Raw genomic sequence first — 22,846 nt, 5'->3', positions numbered from 1 at the left:
AGAAACCTTTTAATAAATAAGTTTGTAGAAAGGAAACATTTTATACACTTGCAAGACTGCTGTTATTTCCTCCTGTTACTTATAGAGGGCGAGACTTCAACAGATCAAAGGGAGCTGAACGCATTATGGCAAATATTTTCTGTTTTTTTTCTTCCTATGGAGATGGTTTAAAATGTCAAATAACTTTTGTCTTTGTTTTGATATAAGGATATCATGTCTACCTGCAGGTCTGTGTAACACAAACTGCTGTCTCACACATGTAATGCTGCCTCTTGTCCTAAAGATTGATCATGCTTACATAACCTGATAACCAAATACTCTATTTAAAGTTATTGTAAATGAATTGATTGATCTATCTAATACATAGCAGCAAATCAGCATCGACAGGTCAGAGCTTTACCAAATTGGTCATCAAAAATATTTTCTTGGGGATGTGTATGCATTTCTAGTCTAATTATCACTGAAAAATGTGCCTTCGCACATGGGTATTTTAATAAGACATAACATTGTGAGGATGACTGGAGATTCCCACTATGAAATTGGAGTCTTTTTTTGACAGAACCTATAATTTCTCCTCAGTCAGTAACTTTTCCACCCCATTCTTGGAGTTTAACTGTAAGGGCACAAACTCGGAGAGAGAAAAACACTGACAGGAAAAAAACTGGGCATGGTAAGATGCAGCTACATTATTGTTCCTCAAAAGGTTAGTCTTAGCATTATTCTACCAAAGGCTCGGTTTTAAAAAAATCTGTTTCTCTCCAAATATCCTGTTCATGAAATATCCTCAGGTTTGACAAGGCTTTTTAAATTACATTTTCAGCAAAGAGGAAAATATTTTTTTTAAGTTGAGGATAAATTCATATGAAAAGCTGAAGGTTCATTTCTCACTTGGTTTTTATTTTGTCAAGGAAAATAATTAAATCCTTTGAATAGTTTTTAAGTTTTACAAACAACCTCATCTGGATTTTAGGAAAAGTAAAACATGAAAAGCATTGAAATGATAAAAGAACATGATTATTGTACTCTGTGGGTTGAAGCTTACACATAAACAGCAGATGTTTTTTCTAGGGACTAAAAAAATTTAACAATCTTCAATAAAAGTCAGAAAAAATCTATAAAATAGTTTTGCTTTATTTCTTTTTTCCTTCAAATAAAATTAGGTATTTCATAATCATGAAGTACTTAGAGGTTTGCTCACTGACAATCAAATGTTTTCTCCCTTCCATGTCATGTTGCTCTGTGATTATATTTCGGCTCATAGTGTGAGTTTAATATGCTATGCAACATAGGAACAAAGACTTGACTCCACTCTGTCTAGATTGGATCGATTGTTTCCCCTCAGAACTGTCCTGGTTCAAACTAAATATTAATAATTGTTTTTCATCCTCTCACTAGCTATTAAGCCCAGACTACCCTTAATGGACACAGAAGTCTCAGAGCCAATCTCTCATTTCTTGCCCAGCCTCGACAGCCGTTTCCATGGCTTTTTTGTAATTGAGGCCTATTAAGAGATCATTAAAATGCCAGAGAGGAATGGTAGCAAGGTGATTGCATCCAATTACACGTGGGCTTGAATTTATGAAATAATTTGGTTTGGAGAGAGGTCAGCCTCATCTTTCAAACAGGACGGCTGGCTGCTATTTATTTGTGTCACTGTGAAAAATCCTCTAACATCTATGGGAAAATCAAAAGATCTGGTCTTCTCTAATTTAATAAGTGGTATCTCATCAGGGTTGTGGTAGAAACTGATGTATAAGGCTTATGATTACTGGCACCCACATTTCAAATTTGTTAAATGGAACATTGACTCTTGTGTCATGTGGTTTATTAGTTTGTAATTCACAATGGCTGAACAGAAGGGATTATAAGACATGTCTTTTGTGTTTTTATGATATGAGGAAAATATTTTCACAATTGTTGGTAAAATTGCAACCTTCTACAGGTGGTACTAAAGACTGTAGGTTAAAAATCATCCAATATTTGGCAGCCATTTTTAGGCCTGATGTAAAATGCCATTAAATTGCCACAGTTCATTAGGCTGCAATTTCACCTTACACTACTGGTAGGCAGGGAAGGTAACACTGAAAACTTCACAATAATTACGTCAATGCTGTTGCTCTTGTAAAACAGTGTCTACCTGGACACCTCATTCTAAAAGGTTTTGCTGTTGGCGGGGGGGGACAATCTTTAAACACAGCTAATGGGTTAGGCTGTCATGATGTGAACTGTCATGGCAAAGCCTGGGTTGTAACAGATGTTCATTAAAGTTGTAATTAATAGCTTTAGGTTATTTTGTGTTATGTAACCAATAACCTAACCTTAAAAAACAGATTTATTTGAAAACATGCTAATGATGGTACCAGGCATATAAAATATGCAAATATAGGCTAAATATTTAGAAGCACCTTCCTAAGTTTTTTTTTTTTAAATATAAATAAAAAGCTTGGTTTCTAAGGTTTTGAGATTTATTTACTGGATATTCACACTGTCGTATAGTAACAATTGTGACAATTTTTCCAGTACGTGACTCTTTATATAATAATCATGTTTAATTTGCTTCAAAGTTTTATACCAGTGAAAATGTGATGTTTGTTTAGCTTTGATCTTCCTTCAAAGTTTTTGGCCCTAATTGCTACAAATTTGGAACCAATGGAAGGAAGTTTTCATGATGTATGTTGTTTTTAATAAGCAGGACTTTTCTTTTCCATTATCTAATCAATAAAGACTGTCAACGAGTCAAAAGTATTGGGGATAAAGGCACTGTGCCTTTTTGAAAATGCTATAAAGGCACTTAAGTTTTGCTGTTCTGTCAGAAGTAGCAATCTGTTCATACAATATCAAAAAGAGTAGTAGCATAAATTTCAGCACCACATCAGTATCGCTTGCTATCATTTTTTAAAATTCTATAATCTTCAGACATTCATTGTATTTCTCTAGATTAAATGTTGGCAGAAAATTAACTTGGCAGTCAGTTGTAACTCAAAACATCTAAAACATTATTTTGCTGTTTGAACTAAAGAGGAATTGTGAAGAAATAATGAGATTCTCCACCATGATACTTCAGGAAGAATGTTCAGGGACATGTACCAGGAATGCATTGCAGCTTTGGCTTTTGACATACTCAGAGGAGAAGAACCAAAAAATTTATTTCTTCATTTTACAACAGCATCTAATTTTTCTGGTACTTTTCAAAAATAATTTTGTTTCCCCTTCCAAAAAGTTCAAACCTGATTTCCTCTCATTTACATCCTGCTTGTGAAAGAAATGGCTGAAGTGCCCAGACTCTCAGTCCATCAACAAATTCATTAATCTGGGCCTGGCACACACCCAAGGCCATAATTGAAATTCGGTTTGTGTAGGAAAAACTGGGTTCATTCAAACAACCATTCCCCTTCCAAAGTTTCATCATGACTCTGGCACTCAAGAGAGTTTGCTCTGAAATCTTCTCTTAAATATCACCCTGACTTGGAAAGAAAAGATTGATAGGTTTTCAACCGGAGAGAAATAATAGAACATGTCAAAGCTGGAAGCCAATCTAAAGAATGATTATTTTTTTTCTCTTTTTCCAAAGTTAAGCAAGATATAAACACGGATTGAAAGGGTTTGATAAAAAATACGTGACAACACTGGAGCTGGTTTCTAGGACACTTGAGACAAAAAGTACATCTTGCCATGAAAATGTCTCCCTTTTTCATTGTGGCATTTTGTCAGGATAATAGGTGACAACTTACAGGGGTTGGACAATGAAACTGAAACACCTGGTTTTAGACCACAATAATTTATTAGTATGGTGTAGGGCCTCCTTTCGCAGCCAATACAGCATCAATTCATCTTGGGAATGACATATACAAGTCCTGCACAGTGGTCAGAGGGATTTTAAGCCATTCTTCTTGCAGGATAGTGGCCAGGTCACTACGTGATCCTGGTGGAGGAAAACGTTTCCTGACTCGCTCCTCCAAAACACCTCAAAGTGGCTCAATAATATTTAGATCTGGTGACTGTGCAGGCCATGGTAGATGTTCAACTTCACTTTCATGTTCATCAAACCAATCTTTCACCAGTCTTGCTGTGTGTATTGGTGCATTGTCATCCTGATACACAGCACCGCCTTCAGGATACAATGTTTGAACCATTGGATGCATATGGTCCTCAAGAATGGTTCGGTAGTCCTTGACAGTGACGCGTCCATCTAGCACAAGTATTGGGCCAAGGGAATGCCATGATATGGCAGCCCAAACCATCACTGATCCACCCACATGCTTCACTCTGGGCATGCAACAGTCTGGGTGGTACGCTTCTTTGGGGCTTCTCCACACCGTAACTGTCCCGGATGTGGGGAAAACAGTAAAGATGGACTCATTAGAGAACAATATATGTTTCACATTGTCCACAGCCCAAGATTTGCACTCCTTGCACCATTGAAACCGACGTTTGACATTGGCATGAGTGACCAAAGGTTTGGCTATAGCAGCGCGGCCGTGTACAGATCCTTCTCAAAATATTAGCATATTGTGATAAAGTTAATTATTTTCCATAATGTAATTATGAAAATTTAACATTCATATATTTTAGATTCATTGCACACTAACTGAAATATTTCAGGTCTTTTATTGTCTTAATACAGATTATTTTAGCATACAGCTCATGAAAACCCAAAATTCCTATCTCACAAAATTAGCATATTTCATCCGACCAATAAAAGAAAAGTGTTTTTAAAACAAAAAACGTCAACCTTCAAATAATCATGTACAGTTATGCACTCAATACTTGGTTGGGAATCCTTTTGCAGAAATGACTGCTTCAATGCAACGTGGCATGGAGGCAATCAGCCTGTGGCACTGCTGAGGTCTTATGGAGGCCCAGGATGCTTCGATAGCGGCCTTTAGCTCATCAGTGAGTGTTGGGTCTTGAGTCTCTCAACGTTCTCTTCACAATATCCCACAGATTCTCTATGGGGTTCAGGTCAGGAGAGTTGGCAGGCCAATTGAGCACAGTGATACCATGGTCAGTAAACCATTTACCAGTGGTTTTGGCACTGTGAGCAGGTGCCAGGTCGTGCTGAAAAATGAAATGTTCATCTCCATAAAGCTTTTCAGCAGATGGAAGCATGAAGTGCTCCAAAATCTCCTGATAGCTAGCTGCATTGACCCTGCCCTTGATAAAACACAGTGGACCAACACCAGCAGCTGACACGGCACCCCAGACCATCACTGACTGTGGGTACTTGACACTGGACCTCTGGCATTTTGGCATTTCCTTCTCCCCAGTCTTCCTCCAGACTCTGGCACCTTGATTTCCGAATGACATACAGAATTTGCTTTCATCCGAAAAAAGTACTTTGGACCACTGAGCAACAGTCCAGTGCTGCTTCTCTGTATCCCAGGTCAGGCGCTTCTGCCGCTGTTTTTGGTTCAAAAGTGGCTTGACCTGGGGAATGCGGCACCTGTAGCCCATTTCCTGCACACGCCTGTGCACGGTGGCTCTGGATGTTTCTACTCTAGACTCAGTCCACTGCTTCCGCAGGTCCCCCAAGGTCTGGAATCGGCCCTTCTCCAAAATCTTCCTCAGGGTCCGGTCACCTCTTCTCGTTGTGCAGCGTTTTCTGCCACACTTTTTCCTTCCCACAGACTTCCCACTGAGGTGACTTGATACAGCACTCTGGGAACAGCCTATTCGTTCAGAAATTTCTTTCTGTGTCTTACCCTCTTGTTTGAGGGTGTCAATAGTGGCCTTCTGGACAGCAGTCAGGTCGGCAGTCTTACCCATGATTGGGGTTATGAGTGATGAACCAGGCTGGGAGTTTTAAAGGCCCCAGGAATCTTTTGCAGGTGTTTAGAGTTAACTCGTTGATTCAGATGATTAGGTTCATAGCTCGTTTAGAGACCCTTTTAATGATATGCTAATTTTGTGAGATAGGAATTTTGGGTTTTCATGAGCTGTATGCCAAAATCATCCATATTAAGACAATAAAAGACCTGAAATATTTCAGTTAGTGTGCAATGAATCTAAAAAATATGAATGTTAAATTTTCATCATGACATTATGGAAAATAATGAACTTTATCACAATATGCTAATATTTTGAGAAGGACCTGTATATTGACCCTGTGGAGCTCCCGACGGACATTTCTGGTGGAAACAGGAGAGTTAAGGTGCACATTTAATTCTGCCATGATTTGGGCAGCCGTGGTTTTATGTTTTTTGGATACAATCCAGGTTGGCACCCGAACATCCCTTTCAGACAGCTTCCTCTTGCGTCCACAGTTAATCCTGTTGGATGTGGTTCGTCCTTCTTGGTGGTATGCTGACATTACCTTGGATACTGTGGCTCTTCATTCATCACAAAGACTTGCTGTCTTGGTCACAGATACGCCAGCAAGACGTGCACCAACAATTTGTCCTCTTTTGAACTCTGGTATGTCACCCATAATGTTGTGTGCATTTCAATATTTTGAGCAAAACTGTTCTCTTACCCTGCTAATTGAACCTTCACACTCTGCTCTTACTGGTGCAATGTGCAATCAATGAAGACTGGCTACCAGGCTGGTCCAATTTAGCCATAAAACCTCCCACACTAAAATGACAGGTGTTTCAGTTTCATTGTCCAACCCCTGTATACTCTTGTTATTTTATTTGCTTTGTCTTCTATGCCGTTTTGCAATTCTCTTCAAGTTCCTTATCCTTACTCATTTGAATTATCTTCTACAATGCCTTCTTGTATCAGTTATGTCCTCATTTTAACCGGGAGATAACTCAGATGTGCACATCTCATACTAGTTAACGGTACAAAATGGGTCTTCTCCATAGAGCCTATTGGGGTTTTGTTGACAGGTCACAGAATGCACAAGAAAGTTTTTACTTGTGGTTGGAGAAAAAGTAAGAAGTATCAAGAGGACGGCAAAACGTCAAGCAAGCTAATATTGTCTAAAATTAGAAACAAATATAAAATTGTTTTGTACACTGACCTGATAACTGGATTGGGGACTGTCTAATCTAAGAGGGAGGCTATTTAACTGGCTGCAGATCATCTTGATTGAAACTAACGTAATGCTTTTGGTTTCATGTAGCTTTCTAGATATTTTACCCTTGTTACAATGACCCTCTCTAAAGGAATTTCTGTGAAGCTACATACTCATAATTTAGAGCTGTCTTTATTTTAAGGTATAAGTTGGACTGGTTGTGAACCAATATGGTTTATTTCTCCTTTTAAATGTATTATATTTAGACTCTGTTCTTTAAAGCAGTGGTTCCCAAAGTTTGGTCAGGACTGAAGGGTTGCAAATGAACATGTCTGGGGTCCTGAGATCTGCATAAGTGTAAGTAAATACCAGAAATGAAGATGGGAATAGCATATTATGCAATAGATATTAGAGGTTTACAAAAAAATGTAACATTTTTATAAAAACTGCATATTGGCTGTTGATGCTGTTTATGTTGGCTCTATATCATGTTTATGCTTAGATCATTAATTATTTAAAACCCTAAAATATTACTTTCACTCAAAGATTTACCTCTTTCCTAACATCAATGATTTAAATTATATCTTAGTGTAAAAATGAGCTATAAAGACAGAGTTATATGGTTTGAACTGATATAACTGCATTATAATGCAAAACAAAACCCTGATTAGTTTTTACTTTGATAAATGCAGTGGAAACCTTGCAGAGGAATAAAGTCCTTAGAAAACTGTCTTGGTTCCTGCAAAATGTTCTTGTTGCAGAAACGCAGTGAGGATTTCTTTTAACCTCATTTTCCATAAAAGTGAAACCTAGTATCTGAGGCTTCTTTTCACTGTATCTGTATATAGGTCAGAGGTTTAAGCTAACAATAAGGATTAAACCAGAAATTCAAGTATGCTCAGATTGTTGGAAAATGTCCCATCAATACAGCTACTTCATTAAGTGCACCTAGTCTGTTAAATCAAGGAAAACTATCCTGGTTGCTTTTTCATGTTCACTGTAGTCATCCTTCAGGGTAAGCATTTAAATTGTAAATTAGACCTCTAAATGTTTTGATAGGTGTTTGAAAAATACATATTCAAAACCAGAACTGTCTTTCCATTGTCTTTAATTCGCTCATTGCGTGCAAATGTTCACTTTTTAGAGTTGAACTTTGGATTCTTGCCATAATCGCTCTCACCTGTTATCAAATGACAAATGTGAGCAACATGTAACCAGCCCTTTTTATGATGTTACACAATTAATGTTTGATAGTCTGAATTTCTTTTTGCCCTTGAGCACCAATCAATCATTTATCAAACCTGATGCTCTAGATACTTTGACCTCTTGGTTACTAATACACTTAACTGTATTTACATTTTATTGTTGTCCACAATGTTATTTAAAGGACATTTTCACATATAGAGTTTGTAAAGATACAGTATACAATTTTTGTGGTTTAAGCCTGATTTCTTTTACACAGTGTACACTCAGTATTTCAACTTTACAACACATCCAGTAGAAATCCACATTGCATTAATTTGTTGAGAAATACATATGCATTTGCATTGTTTTGTACATAGTTACTCGTATCAGTCTAAACACACCTGACATTATTGCTTTACAGCTGTACATACAAGATTGCACTCAAGCTTTTAAAAGCCATGCTCTTATCGGTGTGGCTCATACTGCACCGTGACCCCATCTCCTAATGTTTTTTTTTTAGTGTGGCACAAGTTTTTTTTTTCCCTTCACTAAAACAGCAAAAAATCTAAACAAAATAAAAATGAGCCTGAAAACTTTTTTTTTATTTAGTGTCACAATCACAAAGTCATGTATGAGCATCAAACATCACAGATAATACTGAAATATGATTGGGAGAAAAGGCGGAAAACATTGTTTCTTCCATATGGCTCTAGTTGTCAGACGTTACATTGAGGCTAAGTAAAGGATGGCACAATGAGGTTTGTTTTGAGACTTAAACTTTATGACTTAGAGTCACATTGTACTTTTAAAATAACAATCACTGACATGTGTAGTCACAAAATATAAAAAATAAATAACAAGGATAGTATGAGGTAAAGATGCACTGACAAATTGGCTAGTGAGGAGAAATTGAATAATTTTTAGCCCTGGTGATAAGCCTGTCAGAAACTAAAATATCCAGTATTTCTGATCAGTGATTGTCCTAAACTAGAACTTAACAGCACACACCAACACTCTTCATTGTGTAAGCTGCTGCTGAAATAAGACTTAGCTATTTTCATTGTTAGTGAGGTTTTTTAAAATGGCATCAGAGGAAGCCCAAGACATGTAAGAAGCATCTAGAAACAAAATATCTCCATGGAGCTATATAGACCGTTCCACTAGTTAGGTTTCAGCAGACAACAGGAAGCTCAAAGTATTACAGCAAATTTGCTTTGTTTTATCCTTTTTTTAAAGATTCCAACTCAGTCAAGGAACATTGGTAATTACAATTTTTTGGTTTATTTTGGACTTCTCAAGGTAAGGGTTTACTTACGCAGGGGAACTGTTTGTTTACAGTTTGTAATGTTAACTGAGCTTATTGCACTAACATTAGATGCTAAAGACAGCTTAAAATATCTTGTCAATTATGTCATCTTTGTTTCCAAATATTAGTTAAATTTTGCTTAGCTGCAGAGCTTTGTAACACTGACTGTTCTCTTACTCACACGGTGTGACATCGCCTGTCCGCCCAATAAAAATAACTCATTAATCAGGCCAAAAATGTAAAAAAAGCTAGTTATTCTGTAATTTGTGTCCACAAGTTATTTTTATATATATATGGATATAGATATAGATAGATAGATATAGATGTATATACACAAAATAATGATAAATGCTACAAAGCATAACTTCTCTCATACAGGAGTGTAAATGCACATACAAGACTGCTTTTACATAACCATCAGCACTTCATACAAATCTACTGGTTCTGCCCAAGTCCAACATTTTTCCTATAGTCCTTTGGTCAACTTTTTCTTCCTCTGTTCTTTGCTTTAAAAAGTGGAACAAAAAATGGTCCCTGATGGAAATTGCTGGGGAAGGCTAATTTATAGTCTAAATGACTAGAAACTGCACAAATAATCTTGAATGTGTACATTCCAGTGTTTTGGGAAAATTTGTCATTTCCTCTTCACACCCGAGCTTCACAGCTCTTAATGTTCTCATATGTTTTTGGTTTTTTTTGGACTAATTAAGGCTCATGTATCAGTGAATGTCAATTGGTCCAGGTAGGATTACAGGCATCCAGTTTTGTTTGTACCCTGATTGAAATATGGCATCCCCAGGAATTGTGGTCTGACATTCTTGCAGAAAACCAGGAACCATTGTTTCAGAGGGGGAGTAGCTAGTGTTGCAGTATGAGCTGGTTGGTGTGTTTATCGTGCTATCATAACAGCCAGAATCTCTCCCATCTGAGCTGTCTAGTCTTTCTAAAATCATAAACGACGACCCATCCTGGCAGTCAAAGAGGTCTGATAAGAGAGGTTTCCTTTCTCTGTTCATCTGTAATTCTATGTCATCAGGACTGCTTTGTAATTGAAATGTAAATGGGGTCAACAAAAGTTGTCCTTCTTTGTTTCTTACAGTTTGTAGCACCAGCGGCTGCTGCTCTGGATCGCTCTCACTTAAATTAAATTTGGGAAGTTGTGTTCCTTTATCCTGGGTTTCTTCCTTACTGCAGGGCCAAGTAAGCTGGATTGTTTGTCTGTTCACAATGCCAACCTGGTGAAGATTTCTCTCATTTCTTTTATCCTGGGTCTGGACTGCAACCGCAGCGTAGCTTTCAGAAGACTGGTCGCTTGTGTCAGGGTTGTATTGGCAGATGGTCCAAGGGTTGATCTGTGGGGAATAACCCTCTGACGTATTTGGACCTATGTGTGGCTCCACCTTGACTTTGGTCTGAACCATTATGTCGCTGTTTATTCCAAAAGATACTTCAGAAATTCTGAGATTCTTGTCCTGAGGGCGCAACACTTTGCATTCCTGGGAGGGTATTACCTGTTTTGAAGAGAGTGAGGAGAGCTCCTTTTAGTTTTAATAATTTTAGAATGAGCAAAACTAGATGCATATAATATTTCTATATAGTGTAGAAAGCACTTTAACTTGCAGGTAAGCCATTCTTTCACATTACTAAAATACGTCCTGTGTTTAAATATGTCTTAAGTAATGCGCTCTAGGGCCTCATATTCCTGTAAGGCAGCATTTCCTGGTTGCACTAAGAAAGAACTATGACGACAGTATGGACTTACCAGTGCCTCTGGCATCTTTAAGTTTCCACCCTTCACATAGTTCCACGTACAAACAGCTGATATTATGACTATGGCTCCCAGTACAGCAGCACTCAGGAGAGGCCACTGTAAAGGTATCTGAGGATAATCTAAAGGAGAAAGAGAGTTTGTGTTACTGTCATGTCAGGAAAAACGACAGTCTAGTTCTAAATTAAGATACCCTGAGGTGCTTCAAAACTGTAGGAAAAAAAATCCCAGTATGACTCACATGCTTAAGCATATTTTAAGGTTGGTGTACTCATGTACAGCTGCTAAAAATACCAAAATATTCCAGTAGCTGTATTTACTTCTGAGAGTTGCTTCATTGTTATTTAACATGATCTTACATAACCTTAAACACTCAAAGAAATGTAAAAAAGATTCCCTTTTTCAATGAGCTGGAACTGGACTTGTATGAATTTTGAAAATGTTTGGATGAAAAGAAAACAAGTCATCTATGCAAATGTGACACAATGTATGAAATTCCTTTTTAGATATCGGGTTCTCAGTTCACTGTACTCTTAAACTGTAATGTATCTAGTTTTACTTGGTATGACTTTCTATAATGTGAAAGTGATGCAGATTGATTTGTTTTGCAAAGGACAGATTTATCAGTAAACGCTGCAGTATTTTATAAGTGGCTGCAATCACTCAAGAACATGAGCTCAAACTAAATGGAGTAGCATTTTGGAAAAATGGAGCATTTTCAGATATCCTAATTGGTGCTTCATCTCCCCAGCAGTTGTTAGGCGTGAAACTGTTGCCTCCGGTCGTATCACGTTTTCGTAAATATTGTAAGGGTGCCTGCTACTTCCAGTCAAGTTCTTAATGTCCGTCATAATGTAATGTATTAGAAGTAATTAACAAAATTACAACACAATCTCAAACTTAAGTACATTAAAATGCATGAATCAGCAATCACCTCACATTTAAAACTTATGATCATCATTTTGCTCACCTTGCAGACGTGCACAGAAGGATTTATTCTCACTGACTGAGCGTCCCCATTCTGGAGTGGGTATGTAAACCACATGACCACAGTACTCAGACTGGTTGTACTTTAAGTTGATGTCAAAGTGGCCAGTAGTGCTTGTAATGACCTGGAGACACAGTAGGATAGGACTAACTGGTCATTTAGTTCACTACAGATCGAATAGGTCAGATTGACCTCAATCCTGGACAGTAACATAAACAGTAACCGTGTTTGCTTAAAAACATATATCACAACAGATGCAGGAAAGTACAATAATGTCTAAAAATTCTATTATACAGATGTGTAGGTGCTTTAGAAAGGTAATAGTAAATGCATATTTTAAACTTTACTGAACTGAAATTGTAATCCTGTTGTTATGGAAAATTTTAGTGCCTTGCTTTCTTTGCTCCTCGATACTCTACAGGAACTGACAAAAATATTAGAACCCCTCAGTGTTCCATTCTCCATTCTCCTCTTATATAATCTTAGAGTAATGGTTTCTCAGCCTTCTGCTTGCAGCTGTGTGCGATATGTATGCCACACTGTTAAGATTATGTCTAGGACAACAGGTTTCTCTCTCTGTTTCTCTCTCTCTCTGGGTCTCATGAGAGTTACCTTGAAAACTGCTGTAGAGAACCTTTGCTTTGTCTAATCAGAATGATTTGGCAGCACTACTGAGCGCATCTCCAATGCTCAAAAATCCTTCTCTCTTGCAAGATTATAATAGATCTGATTCTGAGTGACAATCATTGGTCTCTGTCTTGGTAAAAAAACATTTTGCTATGACATTATGCAGACAGAAAACAGTAATGTCTCAGTATTTTTATCATGCATTAAAAGATCCTTGATCAATAGAAGCTTATGAGGAAAATATACAAATCTGTTTTATAAATAAACAGGAAAATTAAAGAAATGTTTGAAACTTTTATTCTGAGCTATACACTGTCGGGCTTTAGACATTCCTGGTTAAAATAAATAATATATAAAAGAATAGCTACTTTAGACCCATCTCAGATTTATCCAGCTTCAATAGTATATTTTATGTAAATTGTTTTCTAATATATGACAAGATGGCTGGTTCACAATGTCAACTAACCTGTGCAGCCCACTGTGGATTGGTTATTTTAAGGGTGTACTCTGGCATGGCTTTTAATAAGCCCTTTTTGCTGGAGGTGATTATATCTGCAATGGAGACTCCATTTGGTCCCGGTGGCAGGGTGACATTGACATGCAGAGTGGACGATGTTGTGTGCAAAGACAAAAGTGGTGGACTAAGAACAGCTATAGACACAAAATAAAAGCATTGAGTGAATTTCACAGAATACATCTGGGTTAAAATGTATAAGGAAATGACGTGTGTGTGAAGATGCTTACTGTCTCTCAAGGGTTTAAAGTTGGTGGTGATGTAAAGACAGCTCCCATTAACCATTACTTTAGCTCTGTAGTGAACATCATACACTGATGGGGTTTCTGCAGTCAGGTTACATGAAAGCCGGGTGATGTTTTGACACTCCTGTTTTATCCAGTACTGCTTCTCATCGTCTCTGTAGTCAGTGCAATAGATGGCATTGTCAGTGTTGTGGAAATTCATGACATTATTTCTTACTTTTATCCAAAACTATGCAGCTTTATTAATAAATGTGTGCAATACCAATAAAGTGAATCTTTCTAAATACATGTATAACTTGACATCTTTAATTATTGATAAATGTGAATAATAAAATTAAATAAGTTCAGTTTATTTAGAAAGTGCCAGTTCATGATTATCTCAAAACACATCACAAGAGAAACCAGCCCAATTTAAATCCAGAATTATGTAAATACTAAATCAATCCAATTCAATCATGAAGACTGATTAAAAAAACAATTATCTACATCCCAGTTTGATCCTTGGTTTAACACAATGCATTCAAATTCGGTATATGAGGCCAAGTCGTAGAAATTGATCTATCTGAGCAAAACCCATCTGACTGCATCTAGTCTTTGACTTTGCAGCAGCTGCTCCTTCAGAGCAAGCATGGTTGCTATCAGTCAGTGTATCATTGCAAAATATAAAGAATATATTCTTCCATATTCATTTAATTTATTCATTAAATTCTAGTATCATGCATGATCACTATGGGCAATAAGAGTCCATCCAACTTGCCAAAAATAAGCAGTGGACATGCATGGCACTTGAAGTATAAGAACCTACCAAATACTACTACAAAGTAATCTTTTTTTGTTTGCAATTTTGTTTCCTGACAGCAAAAAAATCATGCATCATCATTTTAACACAAAAATGCTTTTCTGCGGTTGTCAAATTGCACAATTTTGCTGTAAGATGATCCACTACGGAGCAGGCATAGTAAAAATTGATTTTCTGAATGCAAGCTGTATAACACATTTTGGCAATAACACAATTCAAAGTACTTTACATGATGAAAAGTACATTGCAGTGGCATATTAAGAAAAGTTGGACTACAGATTTATATTTCTGTTAATAGTTTAAATAGAACATAATCATGCACAGAGAGAACATGGAAACCCCATGCCGAAATACCCCTGTCCAGAGGGTGAACCCAGGACCTTCTTGCTGCAAAGCATCATTTCTACCAATTGCACCACCATGCAGCGTCAGCAACCTAAATTTTCAGTTTTAAAATTTCTTGCTTCAGTTGTTTTTGATGACAGAAATTAGTTCATAAACTGACCCGGTTTTAATGTTGAGTACAAATAACCATCTTTTAGAGATAATTTATATTGTGTGGTGTGACTCTGAAGTCTGAACAGTTTTCGTTCTGTATAACTCCATCTGTCATCTTGTGCTGACATGACAACAGTACCTTCAGAGACTTTGTAATAATTATTAAAAATTATAATGAATACTCTGATCTTACCTCCAGTACTGCACACTATAGAGCACCTTTTGGCCTGGAAAAGCAGGCTCCACAGGATCCCAGTGAAGAACGTTGTAAAAGTCTCTGGACAAAAAATGCATCCTGCCATTTCCAGTTGAGAGACATGCTGTTGGAGATTGGGAAAAAATGTGTTTCTGCTGGTTTGTTTTTATACTCCATGCTTTGAGTTTCCTTAAAAGATGTACTAGTCATTGCTCCAGTTATTTCAGAAACACTTCTAAAAAGTATTAAGCATTTAAAATTGCTTTTAGTCTTCAAATGCTATGCCACTTTATGCTGTAAAACAAATTTAAGCTTTAAAACATTTAAAGCGTTTTTATCCTCGGCAACAGGCATACATAACTCAGATCCCAGAGTGATACATTACACTCTGAATTCAGGACAATGTAGAACGTATTGTTGTAGTTGGACTTTCTTTGCCAATAGCTGAAACTCAACACTGCTTTCACTTAACATTGCCTGTAACGTATTTTTATTGTACAGTCAATTCCTAATATTTCTATAGATAAGATATTTATCTATAGATAAATACTTTATTAAGATAAGCCTTAGAAAATAGGATGCAGGACATTATACTTTTTGTTGCTCAGAAATATCTTCAAAGAAAGTGTCCTTAATAACATCAAACTTCATTTTTTTTTTGTTTATTTACCAACCCGGAGATACTAAAGATAATATTAAGACCTATCTGTCATAAATGTTGTTAAAAGACTTTAAGAAATAAATTACACTGAACTTTGAGTACACAAAAATGGCTGTCAGTCTTAGATTAGCTTTTAAATGAACCAGCATTATGTGTTGAATTTTCGTACTTTCCCTCATTTCTGATGAGAGGCAGTTTGTTTTTTTGTCTTGGTAGGTTCAGAATCATTTATCACTCTTAATAGTATTACTTGAATCAATAGTTAATTTAATGGCTGCTTCTTTTAACGGCTACAGATCAAATAATAAATCCATACTAGCTGGTTTTACTCACCATAGCAGAACAGGAGAAGGATCACAACGTTTACAGACCACATTTTCTTCAAAACTGTAAAATAAATTGGGAAAAATGTTTTAAATCTGCTCCTCAGGATTGAACACTGAATTATATGTAAAGTCAAATAAAATAAATTATCCCCTTCAAAAATAATCGTCCCAAACAGAATTAAAATCCTTTACAATCCTTTTTCAGAGCAACCTCCTGCTTCAGCTAATCAACCATCTCTGAATCACTCTGGAATAGGAGTGGCTTTACTCAGGTGTACAGGTGTACTTTGTCACATATTATCACCTGGTTCCTGATTTTCTGCTTGTTGTTGGCACCACCCACACACCTCTTCTCCTCAGCATATTAACTTCCCTTTCCTCCTTCTCTCTCCTTTATTGTGAGTCTCCTCCTCTTCTCTCTGGAGGTCTATCAGGTTCTTTCAGTTTTTTTCTGGTTTACTGGAAGTGAACACACCTTGAAACTAAAATTAGTAAAGACTGGAGTTATTAGTACAGAACAGACCTGTTGCAAAATGGCGGCAAGCATAAAATCATGACATTTAAAATAAAATTTTACATCGGACAATAAAAAAATATTTTTAATGCAGATATCTGGTTTATTGAAAACTGTTTAACATTCCTGCTTAAGTTATTTTCAAAAGGCACGTTTAATCTGGGGCTGCACGGTGGTGTAGTTGGTAGCACTGTTGCCTTGCAGCAAGTAGGTCCTGGGTTCAATTGCTGTTCATTGCAAATAAATCTTTTGTTTCACTTTCCTTTTAAATTGCTCAACATGTCTGTCCTCTGCCACCCGATTTTCAAATGTAGGTTGAATGCAGATTACTTGTGTACTGTCATAATAAAAAATACTTTACAACCTTTGAATGCTGTGTAACAATTTAAAACTTTCATAAGTTAATCCAACCTCAGAGGGACAATAACACCCTACATTTTACTTTGTTCTGGTGACCTGTTTTATCTAGTAAAATAAAGGCCAAACTGCAAAACACATTTACATAATAGGATCTATAAAGTGGAGGAAGAAAACTGGAACTGAATATTCATAATGCTCAGAAAGCAACTTTATACAAGCACAGGTTTTGACAGTGTAATTCCTGGGAGTATCAGGTATGTGATTACACAAGGATGGAAGACAAATGACGTGAAATAATAGCAGCAATTCTTGCTGTGTGCCTAAAAAGGACGATAAAACATTTCTAAGCTAAGTGGAATCTATCACTGTAAAGTAAAATTATGTGTATAAACATTTAAAACCGCTGCCTTTTCTCCGACAACACGCACCCTGGATACCATAAAACACAAACTTGTTCATCCTAACGTTCCAGACTGGAATTTAAACACACCACATCACTGACACTCAGAGGTTTTAATGATAATAATTATGGCAACAGATGCAGGTGATTGTGTACCACTTGTGCTGTTTGACTTAACAATGGCTTTTAATGCTGATCATTTTTAATGTTGATCATGAGATCCTCATCTCTAGCTTTACGCAGGCAGTAGGCATCAAATGTTCAGCTCAATTGTGTTTGAGGTTCTTCCTTTCTAATAGACATTCTATTTTTTTATTTCATTTCCACCTCCACTGACCTCACTTTATTAGTCCCACAAGGCTACCTTCTTGGTCTTGACTTTTTGTTTTATTTTTGTTTTATTTTTTTATTTTTTTATCTCATGGCACTTAGTGCCATGCATTTACTGCAACAAATGATATTGCAAAAAATTATATTGCATTTTACTTTTATGTAGATATCAAGGTTTTCTTTTTCAACTGAATCACATTGGGGACTGCTCTGTTCAGTCTCTGCTTGACTCTGCTTCACATCAGGAAATGCAAGGCAGTGAATTTTCTATATTTTCTGTCAACAGTCATGTTATTTAGGCTGAACAGTGCCAGCAGGACTGTTTTTATCAATCTTTTCTGCCTGGCCTCTTTGAGGATTCATGCAAATTTGGGTGTGGAAATGGATTTGTACGTTAAACTTGACAGTCAGGTAAACATGGGGGTTGAGGCGGTTATCAAAGATGAAGCCTGCTTTGTCTCAAGATCTTGAACGAGTAGCTCATGCTTTTAAAACCCTCCACAGGGTCTACTTTTTAGTAGTCTTCCCTTCCTTGCTCACAAGATGTGTACAAGATAAAATGTATAATCGAATAACTGCACAAACCTCCAATTTGTGCTTCCCTTCACTTATAAACTGTTTATTTCTGAATTACAATTGTGATTTTTAAGTCTTTTATTAGTTATACTCAATTTTTCTGTCAGAACTGCGCATCCGTATGTGCCATCTTATTCTTAGATCAGCAGATGAAGGTTCTGATGCTGCAGCTCTAAAACTGTGGATTTCTTGTCAATGAACATTACGTTGGAAACTTCACTTAATATTTTTGCATCTAATTTAAAATCACACTTATAATCTCTGACTTTTGACCCAGTGTGAGTTGTTGACTTGGAACAAATGTTTACTGACTTTTGGTGCCATTTGTGTTGTGAATTACTTTCTTGTTAATGTAATCTTGTTTGTTTGAGTACCTTTTATTCCTTATCCTTTCTCTACCTTCTATGTTTTTCATTTTACAGCACTGTGGTCAACCTGGTTGTTGTTGTTGTTGTTTTGAAATGCTTCATAAAGTGGTATGGTATGAAACGAGTTGATGAGAAATCTTTCTCGAGGACTGAGAAGTCAATCATATTGTCTCCCTCCCTTCTTTGCAGATCTATAAGAAGCTGTTGAGCCATTTCCTTGTTTCTTTCAGTTGTTGTTTTGGTCTATAATCGTATTGTGCTGCAATTTTATTGTTTGCGTGTTTCCATTTTGTTTTATATTTTTTCCTCTTGAGACTTTATTAAACTTGCAGTTTGTGGTTAAAGGAATACTTTAAGATTATTTTGATGCTGGACCGGGAATACCATGAGAAGCAAGGAAAACTGGTTGGTTTCTAAATCCTAAACACCAACAGCCAGTGACTGTTTGGCAGACTTCACATTAGCACCTGTCAGTTATTTAATTTTTTAATGAATCAAGTAGTTTTCAGCAAAAAATGTTTTTAGTTCACTTTTACATATTTGTAAGCATGTTGTTTGGTTTTAATTATTTAATTTTGCTATTATATTTTTGGTAATTTTTATTTAATTTTTACTATGTTCTCATTAATTTTGTACATACTTGTAATATGTGTTTGAGCGCACCTTGCACAGGTATTTCCCCATAAGATGAATTCGATTCTTTCTTTTATGCCTAGAAAAGGTAGTTTTCAGAAATGTTATCTTTTTTTAGTTTTACACTGTTGCTGATTTATTGTGTGTTTTGGAAAAATATAACATTAAGCAAAACATGCACCAAAGCAGTCTACATTAATGTCAACTGCATTCATTGATTGTTGTGTACACAATGTGCCATTCATTAAATATTCTCAATGGGTTATGGTCACTGTTGCCTTATTATAGACAACAACCTGCTGGTGATTTGCTCTGGTAGTTCATTTTAATTATGTCTGTGTTTGACTACTCTTGTGTAACCCCTGTTATTTACAATATACCACCTGTCCTAGAAATGATAAAGGTGCTACAGTCATTGTAAACCCGTTAGGATATTCTATTTTTAACTCTGCAAAAAAAAAAAAAAGATAATGCAAGAGCTTGTAGGATTGTAAGCGCTTACTTGACTTGCTGACTCTGCAAGAAATATAAACTTCAATTTGAAGGAAAATTACAGGCTTATATTTTTGAAATAAAACTGCTAACAGTAATTTTCATTTTGGAGTTGTAAACATATAAATTATACTGACATCCTATAGGAGGATTATCAGTATAGAGGAGGCGCCAAGAGCTAGTAAAGAAGTAAATAAAGTCTTTCATATTTTGTTTTGAATGTTTGAGCTTCATATAACGCTCCGCTGATGACTGCTGATGTTTTTGCCTCACCACCACTTTGGACTTGAGCAGTTTTCAGTATTTTTACTCTATATTTTAAATTACAGAAAGGAGCCGTCTGCCATCGAACTTTCCACATTGATCATGCCATGTGTCTATTTGTATGCACTCTGGGGACATTACATACCCGCATTAACGGCTGATGATTTTGTCAGTGGCTTAATATTAAATCTTCTTTTCTTTAAAATATTGCACACACCCTAAAACCCAACCCTTACCCAAAGGTAAATGGGTAAGAAATAGTTTGTAGATATTGAATGAAAGTGCAATACTGTCACTCTTACATTTTTCAGATCATTAAGTCTAAAAGAGAATTTGAGGACTCAAGGTTTGGCTGTTCTAAGACTCTCTCCTTGTTTAACTCACTGCACACACTAAAGCATACACAATATCTCAGAGAAAGTGCCCCGAATATTCAGTGCATACAATGGATGACATAAAACAAAATTACAGTGATTGGTTATAAAAAGATGGGGGTGGAATCTGTGGGTTACACTTTAGAGCCCTCCTTGTGGAGCTGAACCCTCACTCCATCTCTGTCTAGGGTTAACCTTTTATCCCTGCTGCTGCTCAGATCGTTTTGTTATCGGTATTCAGTTTGTTGACGTAAGAGGCTCAGACCCTGTGTCAAAGCAAGCGTCTATCAGTCTGTGTCAGAACTCTGTCTCCCACAATGCAGATGGCTGCTGTTTTGGCCTCTAAACAAGTATTCACACCTTACTACACATACACATCCCTCCCCCTTTTTTTTCCAAAGACAATTCTTTTCACCCTAACATAATCAATTTTAATATCAAAAACAACCTGAGTAAATATAAAAAAGCAGTTTTCAAACAATGATTTTATTGATTAATGGATAAAACCACTCTGGCCTTGTGTGGAAATGTAATTATCTCATGTTAAATCATGAATAACTAATTAACTACTTGCCACACTGAGGCTTAATTACTGACTGAGCTGATAAATTGAGAAATTGTTTTATTGGAACCTGTCTGCCTGCAACACATAATGTCTAGATTTATAAAAAAGATGAGAAGCAAAGTCACCAACATCGATCAGTCTGGAAGCGGTTATAAAGCCATCCCTCCAGCTTCAGGCCTCCAGAGAACCACAGTGAGAGCCATTATCCACAAATCAAGAAAACATGAAAAGGTAGTGAACCTCCCCAGGACTAACTGAACTACCAAAATTACTCCAAAAGTGCATTGATAATTCATCCAGGAAGTCACAAAAACCCCAGACCAACTTCTAAACCTGGTCTTATTTGCCTTAATTAAGGTCAGTGTTTATTACTCAAAAAATAAAAAGACTGGACAAAATTGTCATCTATTGGGGAAGTCCAAGCTAAAAAGCATCCTGATGATCCCCAAAAGTTGGGAAAATATTCGGTGAACTGACAAAGGTGTGGGTCCTATTATTATATTAAAAATATTACAAAACAAGTCATTTCAGAAAAGGATGATCATTTCTGGCAGTAGTGGACATGTATTTGCCTGGGGCTGCTTCAGTATCTGGACAACTTGCTGTAATTGATGGAATAATGAATTCTACTTAACCCTGAAGAAGAATGCACAGCTTTCAGTTTGTGGCCTTAATCTTAAGTATATTTGGGTTAAACAGCAGGACGATATTTCAAAACACACCAGCAAGTCCACTTTTAAATGGTTCGGAATAAACGCAAAATGAAGGTTTCAAAGTGGCCTTGTCAAAGTTTGGACCAAAATTTGTGATGGCTATGGGTGATCAAAACCATTTCTGCAAGAAAATGGGCCAACATTTTTCAACAGTGATGGAAACGATTTATTGCCAGTTTCTGCAAATGCTTGATGGAAGTTGTTGCCACCAAGGATGGTACAATCATTTATCAGATTTAGGCAGCAATTACTTTTTTACATGGGGGGCCAAATTGTTTTGGATATTTTGTGAAATCATTACTTGTACACTGCTTACTGTATTTACTGAAGTTGTCATTTAACGTATGTTTAATTTAAAGCATTTAAGTGTGACCAAAAAACAAAAACTCAAAGCAAACACTTTTTTCAGCATCCTACAAATTAGCAAATGTGCAAATTGTCCCAAACCGCCATGGCCATAAACTGTTAAGATAAGGAGACTGAGAGACAGATTTGCCTTTCTTTGTTAATGATTGGCAGTGAAGTCTTATGTGGTGTCTTCTCATTCTCTCCATTCCATTTAAATGTCAAGCCACTTACAATGGAAGAAAACTGACAATCTATGATCTCTTCAGTTTTCTGCACAGTTGATTCACAGTAAAGAAACAGCAGTGACAAGGGAGTATACTTTGATATTGTTGGTCACAAACTGAAGTGATATGACACTTCCGTGGGCTCTTGCTTCAATGAATCATCCTTTGCTCTGTCACAGCAAATCAAATCTATCTTGCTTCTCTGACTTCTCCAACCTTTTTGAGAAAAAGAAAATGGAGAATCTTTGATCTAACTCACTGGACTTGGGATGAACAAGACACATTTATACTTTCTATCAAAGTGAAAAGCAGCAGAGGTTTCTGTCTGAAATCTGATCCATCTCAGCATGAAGGAATTAAAAATTACTCCAGATTGGAATAATTTGAGTAATTATTTACTCTTCATAACAGTTGTGCAGACATTTTATGGCAGTGCAAAAAAAAAACAACAAAATTGTAGTTGATAAAAAAGACAAAAAACAAATCTATCCATCCCTTTTTCAGATTGGGTTATGTTGCAGATCCATGAGGAAAAAGTGAGTTTTCTCTACTTGGCAACATTCTCGAGAAGAAGCTGAAGGATTTCAAGGCATTGCCAGGCTGTAAAGGATATA

The 22,846-nt window shown here is 36.5% G+C and overlaps 1 protein-coding gene across 2 annotated transcripts; it reads right to left on the bottom strand.

Annotated features, from left to right (window-relative positions):
• Positions 1 to 8,304: 8,304 nt before the first annotated feature.
• Positions 8,305 to 16,393, bottom strand: ifnlr1 (interferon lambda receptor 1). Of its 2 annotated transcripts, none has more exons than XM_047360865.1 (8): positions 16,376 to 16,393; positions 16,079 to 16,132; positions 15,082 to 15,208; positions 13,577 to 13,746; positions 13,299 to 13,483; positions 12,188 to 12,329; positions 11,212 to 11,339; positions 8,305 to 10,960 (listed from the first exon to the last, which is right to left on the bottom strand). In XM_047360865.1, the coding sequence occupies exons 2-8, from the start codon at positions 16,119 to 16,121 to the stop codon at positions 10,169 to 10,171; spliced, it is 1,587 nt and encodes a 528-aa protein (XP_047216821.1). In that variant the 5' UTR covers positions 16,122 to 16,132; positions 16,376 to 16,393; the 3' UTR covers positions 8,305 to 10,168. The 2 variants fall into 2 exon arrangements, with proteins under 2 accessions (XP_047216821.1, XP_047216820.1); XM_047360864.1 differs by lacking the exon at positions 16,376 to 16,393 and adding an exon at positions 16,264 to 16,348.
• Between the last annotated feature and the right edge of the window lie 6,453 nt (positions 16,394 to 22,846).

This window comes from Girardinichthys multiradiatus, chromosome 3, assembly GCF_021462225.1.
Source record: "Girardinichthys multiradiatus isolate DD_20200921_A chromosome 3, DD_fGirMul_XY1, whole genome shotgun sequence".
NCBI lineage: Eukaryota > Metazoa > Chordata > Actinopteri > Cyprinodontiformes > Goodeidae > Girardinichthys > Girardinichthys multiradiatus.
This window is presented reverse-complemented; position numbering and strand designations above follow the sequence as displayed.

Coding starts and splice junctions, on each gene's coding strand:
- ifnlr1 (XM_047360865.1), bottom strand. CDS start 16,121: ATGTGGTCTGTAAACGTTGTGATCCTTCTCCTGTTCTGCTATG. Junction 13,484..13,576: donor CTTTAAACCCTTGAGAGACA/GTAAGCATCTTC, acceptor TTGTGTCTATAG/CTGTTCTTAGTCCACCACTT. Junction 11,340..12,187: donor CTTCTGTGCACGTCTGCAAG/GTGAGCAAAATG, acceptor TTTCTCCTTTAG/ATTATCCTCAGATACCTTTA.